Source organism: Sebastes fasciatus, chromosome 7 (assembly GCF_043250625.1).
Source record: "Sebastes fasciatus isolate fSebFas1 chromosome 7, fSebFas1.pri, whole genome shotgun sequence".
NCBI lineage: Eukaryota > Metazoa > Chordata > Actinopteri > Perciformes > Sebastidae > Sebastes > Sebastes fasciatus.
In genome coordinates, this window is record NC_133801.1 from 1513565 (window position 1) to 1523564 (window position 10000).

At 44.4% G+C, this 10000-nt stretch overlaps 2 protein-coding genes and 1 long non-coding RNA gene across 4 annotated transcripts in view; 1 reads left to right on the forward strand and 2 right to left on the reverse strand.

Annotated features, from left to right (window-relative positions):
* ostn (osteocrin) overlaps positions 1-10000 on the forward strand; it is a 59783-nt gene that overhangs the window by 6470 nt on the left and 43313 nt on the right. The window lies entirely within an intron of this gene.
* LOC141771059 (uncharacterized) lies at positions 1319-6395 on the reverse strand. The gene is made up of 3 exons (XR_012594654.1): positions 6277-6395; positions 3562-3655; positions 1319-2388 (listed from the first exon to the last, which is right to left on the reverse strand). It is a non-coding gene; the product is annotated as an uncharacterized LOC141771059 (long non-coding RNA).
* The window catches only part of gmnc (geminin coiled-coil domain containing), a 10356-nt gene continuing 8583 nt past the window's right edge, over positions 8228-10000 (reverse strand). The window contains exon 5 of the mRNA XM_074640944.1: positions 8228-10000. This exon is cut by the window's right edge and continues 547 nt beyond it. Coding sequence (XP_074497045.1) covers positions 9528-10000 — 473 coding nt within the window. The 3' untranslated portion in view covers positions 8228-9527.

Sequence of the window (10000 nt, forward strand, 5' to 3'; positions counted from 1 at the left end):
TGCTCACTGCGGATCGCTAAAAAATGCAATTCTTGCAGAAATCTCCAAATGTCAAAAGTTTTTTATCCCAAATCACAGCATGTCTTCTTCTATGGTGTTCCTCGAGGTCTCGCGGTCTAAATGAGGTATTCTGGAGGGATTATTGATCATTTTTATCAATTCTCAAGAGGTAAAGAAATGGTTAAATTTAGCACCAAATCTGTGGAACAAATGGAATCAACCCCAAAAACAACTTAAGAGACATAACAGAGCCTGAGGATGACCACCATCTACTCAGACTGATCTCCAGGTTCCAGCTTTCAGATGATGTTCACCACTTCTATGTGACATCTACTGTTGACCTGCTATCTCCCACTAAAGATCCCCTGAACCCCCTAAAGACCCCCTGAACCCCCTGGACCCACCTAAAGACCCCCTGGACCCCCTAAAGACCCCCTGAGCCCCTTAAAGACCCCCTGAACCCCCTAAAGAAGAGGTCCGAATGGTTAGAGGTCAACAAAGACGCTGATCTATGAACCCCTTTTCTACGGCGGAGGAGTATTCAGATGTTTATGAACATTGTAATATTAATGTTTTGTGGTGATGAGGACTGAGAGAGGAAGAGGACCTCAGTCTTCATCATTTGACCGTTATGTGACCACATGATGACATCAGAGCTGGATTCAGATTCAACAGTTGAGATGTTTGTGTGTTACCCAGCCTGCTGTTCTCTGGTTCTACTGGTGTTACTGGTTCTACTGGTGTTATTGGTTCTACTGGTTCTACTGGTGTTACTGGTTCTACTGGTGTTACTGGTTCTACTGGTTCTACTGGTGTTACTGGTTCTACTGGTTCTTCTACTGGTTATTAATTATAACTGTTAGTTATATCAGACCACAGTGTGTGTGTGTGTGTGTGTGTGTGTGTGTGTGTGTGTGGACATGACTGTGTGTGTGTGTGTGTGTGTGTGTGGACATGACTGTGTGTGTGTGTGTGGCGTTGTGCCAGTACACAGGTATTGTGTGTGGACTTACATTCCACACACTTAGAACACGCGACCGCCGTTATTTGATCCTCTGATAGAAAGTCCACCGCTCAGCGCTTCCTCTTCTTTATATTAACTGATTTTAGCTCTTTGTGTTCTTTCTGCTTTCTTATCGACATTTTCTATAAACCGGGCCTGGTTGTTAGGGGAAGGGAACCGAAACCCGGTGCTAAATGATTAACCCTCTGAGCCCCCCCCATCCCGACTGACTGTACTGTCTTTCAGAGGCTCTAACAGGCGAGCAGAGTGAAGCTACAGATATCATATGAAACCTTAAACAAGACAGAAGTCAATAATAACAGCTGATCCAGAGTCTGTTTCACACAACTCTACATGCTGACAGTAGAATAACGGCTCTGACGAAAGGTAGCAGGAACTTTATTTACCTAAACAGCAACACTTTATAATACTATTCTGACATGTCCGAAAAATGTCTGAAAAATGTAAAAAAAAGAAGTCTGGAAAAAGTCCAACAAATGTCTGAAAGAAAGTTCGAAAAATGTAAAAAAAAAAAAGTTAAAAAAGAAACAATGCCCGAAAAAAGTCTGAAAAAAGTCTGAAAAAATATCCCAAAAATGTCTGAATAAAGGCTGAAAAAGTCCTAAAAGTATCCGAAAAAATGTTGTTGAAATATACAAAAAAATAAAATAAAATCTCCGACAAATGTCAAAAAAAAGTTTAGAAAAATGCCAGAAAAAAGTCTGAAAAAAAGGTCCAAAAAATGTCTACTAATTGTCCGAAAAAAAGTCAAAAAAATAAATGGGTTAGGACTGTCAAAGTTAACGCAATAATAACACGTTAACGCAAATTCGTTTTAACTCCACTAATGTATTAACGCAACTTGCGATTTTTAAGTTGGAACAGACAGAAAACCTGATGAATCCATCGGTACCAACCAGGTCAGACTAGCTGGTCATGAAGGAGTTAAATAACGCTCCAAACTAACACTACATGTTGGAGAGGAAAAACTGTCATGTCCATTTAGAAAGGGGTCCCTTGACCTCTGACCTCCAGATGTGTGAATGTAAATGGGTTCTATGGGTACCCACGAGTCTCCCCTTTACAGACATGCCCACTTTAAGATTGTGTGTGTGTGTGTGTGTGTGTGTGTGTGCGTGCGTGCGTGCGTGCGTGCGTGTGTGTGGAGGCACTCTTTGGGTTAATTGTTGAGCAGGAGACTGCAGCTGTTAGTATGTTGGTATAAAGTTACTCATCATCACACAGAATGCCATAAAGACTCATTAACCATTAACACAGACACACACACACACACACACACAGATACAGTGCGTTTCCTCTGAGCTTGATATCCTCTAAATCACCATGGTAACAGTCCATGATGCTCTCTGACAGTCTGTTGGTTCCTGAAGGGGCAGGGAAAACATCTGTTCACTTATGTATCCCAATGTTTTATTTCATGACTTCTAAACAGATGTTTTAACATCAGAATAGATATATCTGCTTCATCTGAGTCTATGTGGAGGTAGAAGGAAGTTACAGCTTTTATTGTGGTAGTCTGAGTAACGTGACGTCATATCCGTTCCGTATCCGTCAACCAAAACAAACCTCAGAGAGTCTAAAACGTTGGAGGGTCGTCGTGGATACGACCTGCACCCTCCCATGTTAAATCCAGCGTGGTAAACACTACACATCCAGGAAAGGATGGAAACACTTTGGGTTTCACACATTGACAGGAGAAGCAGAGCTACACAGAGCAGAGCTAAAGCTGCATGCTAACGTCTAAAAAAGGCTAAAATAAGTCCAAACAAAGGCTGAAAAAAGCTGAAATAATGCCAAAGTATGTCCGAAATATGGCCCAAAAAATGTCCTAAAAAAAGTCTTAAATATGTCCTAAAAAAAGGCTGAAAATTATCTGAAAACAAAAGTGTGAAATAGTTAGCAGGAAATTTTATGGTACGGCGGTAACGTGGCGGTGGAGCCGGCCGTCGCTCTCGTCTCCGTGGTCAAACGGGCCGACGCTACGACTGTAGAGCACCCAGATACTGACAACGGCCCGATGGAGCTGACCATGGATGATAAAGAGAACGGAGCTGGCGGGAGAGCTAGAGACCACCTTGGAGAAGTTAGAGGAAGTAGACACGTGGGACTACGTCCGCTTTTCAAAATAAGGTGTTAATAAAGTGAACTGTAGATACTAAATACATCTATGGAGAACAGATTGATGGATTATATTCACCAGAAGTAAGAAAAATAAAATCCCACTAATCTGTGAGGGAAACGTCTTTATGCTTTGATTTCTGGGTTGCTGGATAATAAATGTAATCAATAGTTCCTGACAATGATCCTGATCTATTTGACTTCAGGACGTCTCTGACTACAGACATGCTGGAAATCAAACATTTTTACTGGATTCATTTAGAGATTTTCAAAGTAAAAGACTCTAGAAGTGGATGATTCATCTTGTTCCCTTCATGGTCTAGAGGTAAACAAGATAACAACAATCACAATACATCAGAATAATTCATCACAATATTTAAAAATCACAATACAGATGGTTCTGTGGAACAAACGCAGACCTTCACTTCCTCTCCTCTCTGCTGCTGGTGTTCTCCCTCACTGGTCAGAGGTCAAAGGTCAGCAGCATCCACACACTTATACATGACGTATTACCTAAAACCAATTAGAGAGGAGACACAGCGAACACTCGGTCAATCTGTAACTCTGAGAGTGTAAATGGATGCATATTTCTGTGAAGGTTCCCTCATCAATCATCTAAATACTGTTAGAGACTAATCAATAACGTACACACACACACACACACACACACAGACACACACACAGATGCATGGCTGGTGTTCTGTTTTGAAGCAGAGAGCGGCTGCAGTTACAAACAAGTTTCTTTCTCCTGATCGTGTTGTAATTCTTCATATTTGGATGTTTAAGTTTGCAGTGGTGGAAAGTAACTAAGTACATTTACTCAAGTAGGTGGTGACGATGACGACAGGACGTAGGCGTCGATGACGACAGGACGTAGAGGACAACGACGACGACAGGACGTATGCGACGACAGGACGTAGGCGACGACAACGGCGACGACAGGATGTAGGCGACAACGACGACAGGACGTAGGCGACGACAGGACGTAGGCGACGACGACAGGCCGTAGGCGACAACAACAACAACGACAGGACATAGGCGACGACGACAGGACATAGGCGACAACGACGACGACAGGACGTAGGCGTCAACGGCGACGACAGGATGTAGGTGACAACAACAACAATGACAGGACATAGGCGACAACGACGACGACAGGACGTAGGCAAAGACGACAACAGAGACGACAGGATGTAGGCGACAACGACAGGACGTAGGCAACGGCAACGACGACGACAGGACATAGGTGATGACAACGACGACAGGACTTAGGCAAAGACGACAACAGAGACGACAGGATGTAGGCGACAACGACAGGACGTAGCCAACGGCAACGACGATGACAGGACATAGGTGATGACAACGACAGGACGTAGGCGACAACAACGACGACGACAGGACGTAGGCGACGACAACGACAACGACAGGACGTAGGCAAAGATGACAGGACGTAGGCGACGACAATGACGGCGATGCCAGGATGTAGGCGACGACGACAAGACGTAGGCGATGACAAGACGTAGGCGATGACAGGACGTAGGCAACGACAACGACGACGACAGGATGTAGGCGATGACAGGACGTAGGCGACGACGGGACATGGCCGACAATGACGGGACGTAGGCGACGATGATGGGACGTAAGCGACGATGATGGGACGTAGGCGACGGGACGTAGGCGACGACAACGACGACAGGACGTAGGCGACGACAACAGGACGTAGGCGATGATGACGACGACAACAGGACGTAGGCGACGATGACAGGACGTAGGCGGCGACGACGACGACAACAATGGGACGTAGGCGACGACAACGACGACAACAGGACGTAGGTGACGACGACGACAACAATGGGACGTAGGCGACGACAACGACGACAACAGGACGTAGGTGACGACGACGACAACAATGGGACGTAGGCGACGACAACGACGACAAGACGTAGGCGACGACGACGACAACAATGGGACGTAGGTGACGACAACGACGACAGGACGTAGGTGACAACAACGGCGAAGGCAGGACGTAGGCGACAACGACAACAAGATGTAGGCGACGACGACGACAACAATGGGACGTAGGCGACGACAACGACGACAAGACGTAGGCAACGACGACGACAACAATGGGACGCAGGCGACGACAATGACGACAGGACGTAGGTGACAACAACGGCGAAGGCAGGATGTAGGCGACGACAACGACAACAATGGGATGTAGGCGACGACAACGACGACAAGGCGTAGGCGACGACGACAACGACGACGACGACAGGACAATCCCAAGTTGGAAACACTAATCGATGCGTTGAGATTAAAGTAGAAAAAGTTGTTGTTTAGTGAAGAGAGTTTTGGGTCTAACACCAACTCTGACACTATGAAGTACTTCATTAAGTACTTTATGTACCAGCTCTGACACTATGAAGTACTTCATTAAGTACTTTATGTACTAGCTCTGACACTATGAAGTACTTCATTAAGTACTTTATGTACTAGCTCTGACACTATGAAGTACTTCATTAAGTACTTTATGTACTAGCTCTGACACTATGAAGTACTTCATTAAGTACTTTATGTACTAGCTCTGACACTATGAAGTACTTCATTAAGTACTTTATGTACTAGCTCTGACTTTATGAAGTACTTCATTAAGTACTTTATGTACTAGCTCTGACACTATGAAGTACTTCATTAAGTACTTTATGTACTAGCTCTGACTTTATGAAGTACTTCATTAAGTACTTTATGTACCAGCTCTGACACTATGAAGTACTTCATTAAGTACCTTATGCAGTAGTAGAAGTATTCCTCTGACTGCGGTGGGACACCTGAGCTCCGGCTGCCTTCAGGAAACTGAAACAAGTGGAGACTCTCTGGGAGCGCCGTGGGCTCATTATCTGATGAGGTGAGACAAGCTGTCGGGTTCTGCGAGAACGTGGCGGCGAGGCCGTTCCCCCGATCAGCCGGGCGGATCGAGTTTCAGCCGGCCGGCCTCTTTAATGACCCCTTTCCCTGTCCGACACCAACGGAGCCTGTGATCCGGGCCGGCCCTCCTTTCACATTCCTGCCAGACTTACGGGGCCTCGCCGCCCTGAAAGAGCCTCAATCTGTCGGACATCTGCAGCCCGTCTTACCTTGTCATTAGAGATAGACCACTCGGTCGGCGCCGCGGACAACCGCTCGCTACCAACTTTCCCTCGGCCCCCCGATCGCTCTCAGGGGACCCGGGGCCGGGCCGGGAGCCTGAGTTGGGAACCCCTAGGGAGGAGAAACCACCATCTTTACCTGTGGAGGCGGATCAGGGTGGAGGAGGAGGAGGAGGAGGAGGAGGAGGAGGAGGAGGAGGAGGAGGAGGAGGAGGAGGAGGTCTCCAGGGAGCCGCCGGCCTCCCTTTGTTCCTGAGGAGCTGACGATGGTCAGACTGGTTTAACTGGTAACTGAGCTAAAGACCGAGGACGCTGTCAAACTTTAACACGTCCTGATTTACTCAGCCGGCCTGAACACGACTCTGAAACTCTGAAATCCAGATCATGAAATGTTGTTTTGGCAGCTGCAGGACGACTCACCTCCTGATTCAGTACTATCACCATACTCGGGCACCGATTCAATATGTATTGAGTTTTTTAAGTATTGCGATTTAATATTAACGATTTATTGTTATTTGTGTTATCTTGTTTACCTCTAGACCATGAAGGGAACAAGATGAATCATCCACTTCTAGAGTCTTTTACTTTGAAAATCTCTAAATGAATCCAGTAAAGATGTTTGATTTTCAACATGTGTGTAGTCAGAGACGTCCTGAAGTCAAATAGATCAGGATCATTGTCAGGAATTATTGATTACATTTATTATCCAGCAACCCCCCAAAAAAAATCAAAGAATAAAGACACTTCCCTCACAGGTTAGTGGTGTTTTCTTTTTAATTTATAATGTTTTATACTTCTGGTGAATATAATCCATCAATCTGATTTCCATAGATGTGTTTTTGTATATACAGTTCCCTTTGTTAACACCTTATTTTGAAAACCCGGACGTGTTTTGTGTGAAAAATATCCGAAAAAAAGTAAAAGAAATAAAAGATGTCAGAAAATGTCCAACAAATGTTCAAAAAAAAAAAAGTTTAAAAAATGTCAGAAAATTGTACAAAGAAATGTGTTAGGGCTGTGAAAGTTAACACAATGATAACATAAATAATGTAATGTTTTATACTTCTGGTGAATATAATCCATCAGTCTTATTTCCATAGATGTATTTTTGTATGTACAGTTCCTTTTTTAACACCTTATTTTGAAAACCGGACGTGTTTTGTGATGTCAGTGACTTTTGTCCAGAACTAGTTGGTTCATCCTCAAGTCCAGGTGGACGAAATTCTCTCCAGGCGTTCCTGAGACGGTACGTCGTTGGCAGCATTATTTACAACACCTCATTCTTTATTTATTTATTTTTTACATTTTTCGTATATTGTTTCGGACTTTTTTTACTTTTTTTTTTTATTTTTTGGATATTTTTTTTTTACATTTTTCAGACACTTTTCTGACTTTTTGGACATTTCTCGGCCATCTTTGTCAAGCTACGCTCAACAGGGAAAATTGCGAATCAAGATTTAGGCGGAATATTTATTTATTTTTATATTTATTACTCTTTTCGACTTGACAAAGGCAGACCAGATCGACTCCTTCTGTTCTTACCTTTCACAATAAAAGCCCTAATATTCGCAGGGACAACACATCGAGTTTGGTTTACTGATCACGGTCTAACTCCACAATCCAGTACTACAACGTTCACAGTCTTTGCAACATGTTTTCAGTAATAATTTTGTGTTTAGAAACAAATCTCTGAATTTCCTTTACAAGGCCATTTAAGCCTGATTAAAGTCTCATTAAAGTCTCTAATGTTTCGGCACTCAAAGATTAAGATTCAGGAAAAATGTAAATAAATAAATACTGAAAAAGAGAGCTGAAGGTTGAAAAGGGACGTGTTAATATTATTAATCTTAAAACATATTTATCAAAGTGAAGTGTTGGTTTGTGACGGTGATATTTAGGAGACGAGGTCGTAAAACAAACAGACGACTCAGACAGTGAATGTGAATCAGGTTTTCTTCTGTTAGTCAACAGTTTGTATTTACATTCTGTACACGTCAATATGAAAACATTACAGCCTGTTGGAGACATTTATTAACTTCAATGTGTCTCCGTTGCTTCTGACTTGTTGTTGCTTTAAGAGCAAACATCTGTGACGCTCACATCAGCATTTATAACATACGAGTCATTTGTACGAGTTAGCTGTTGATCTGAAAACAGGGTTAACAACAACGGCAGTGAACAACATTCAAACTACACGTCCTTCGTCTGGACGCCACCCTCCAACCAATCAGTGGCAGCTTAAACATTAACATTTGTATTTAAGGTAACACAACATCTGTCGTTTCCCCGATTCTTCTATCCTAATAACCCACGAAGAGCAGTTCAGATGTCTTTAGTTCGGAGGCAGTCATCGTTTTGTGGCACCGTCTTCCTGTTCTGCATTAACATTTAGTAATATAACAATATGACTGATATTGTTATGTGGCAGTTTCACAGTCAAACTAAATATAAACCTCAACCCAGTCGCTCGATGAGTAACAACGTGATGCTTCATCCTCACACTCTGGTCACGGCGTAGGATAGCACCGTGCTATCAGCAGATGAGGGACGACTTGGTTCACCTCACGTTCTGTGTTTCATGACTGCATGGTGGAATTAGAGAGCTAAGCTAGCTAAGTAGTCGGCCGTCCGACCAGCGGGCCGGTGGCCAACGTCAGCGCTGTAAAGATAAACTGAGGGCGTATAAATCTTTGGATGTCTATAGTTAACTATCTGGAACTTTAGCCCTCTGCTAGCGTTAGTTAGCCTCCAGTCTTTCCTTTGTTTAGCCTCCAGCTAACACCGGGACCTCATCATGACGTCATCACTAAAAGGGTCGATAGACGTCATTTTAAGCGTTAATCTTTAATGTTACACTCATTGTAAGTCGGCTACCTAAAATGTAAAATGTTCAACAGTTTGGTTCTAGATATGAATCCTAAAATAAACGGGTTAGTCTCACGGTACCACAGTTCAGCATTGTTCTTTTCCTCCTGTAGGATATTCTAAACTTCTTTGCAAAAGTCTTTGCATCCATTCTCATCATGTCGAGGTCTTTGAGAGCCGTTTAAAGAGATATATGTCGGTATGAATTGTTGCCCGAGTGTCTTTTAAGGCCTTGGTTTTCCTGCTTGCGTGATCAGAACCACTTAGAGGGTCCAGAACAAAGTTCAACATGGACTTATAGTCCTGGAGTTTTGGCCCGGGACGCTTGTTCAGTCAACAACAACAACACAGAATCCGGTTCTTTTCTGCGCCGCCTATCGTCCTTGCGTCGGGACCCAAGTGAAGTTGCACCTTCCCTCGGTGTCCTTTCTGACGAAGGCTTGTCCCTGGGGGAAGCTGTGGGTCTTGACGCTGCTGGACGGGCTGAGGGACATACTGAACGCCAAATCTGTCCGTCTGCGTGGCGTCTGAGATCTCGCCGACGGACTCGTCGGGCTGCCGCCGCGGACGGGCGTCCATAGCTGGTTCAGGACTGGACTCGAAGACGCGATAGGCGAGAAAGGGACTCGTTCTCCAGGTGGACTGAACCGGATTGTGTCCTGTGATTGCGTCCGGCTGCCGCTCAGTGGAGACCAGTACATCGGATGTTTTCCCTCTAGAGTTCGGACTCGACTGGAGGTTGTGACGGAGCAGATCGCGGCTCTGTCCGGTGACGGGGTGAAGGGCAGTTCTTCTGTCGGAGGATGGAAGGAAGTTAACGTGTTGAAGCTCCTGATCTCAGCTTCAG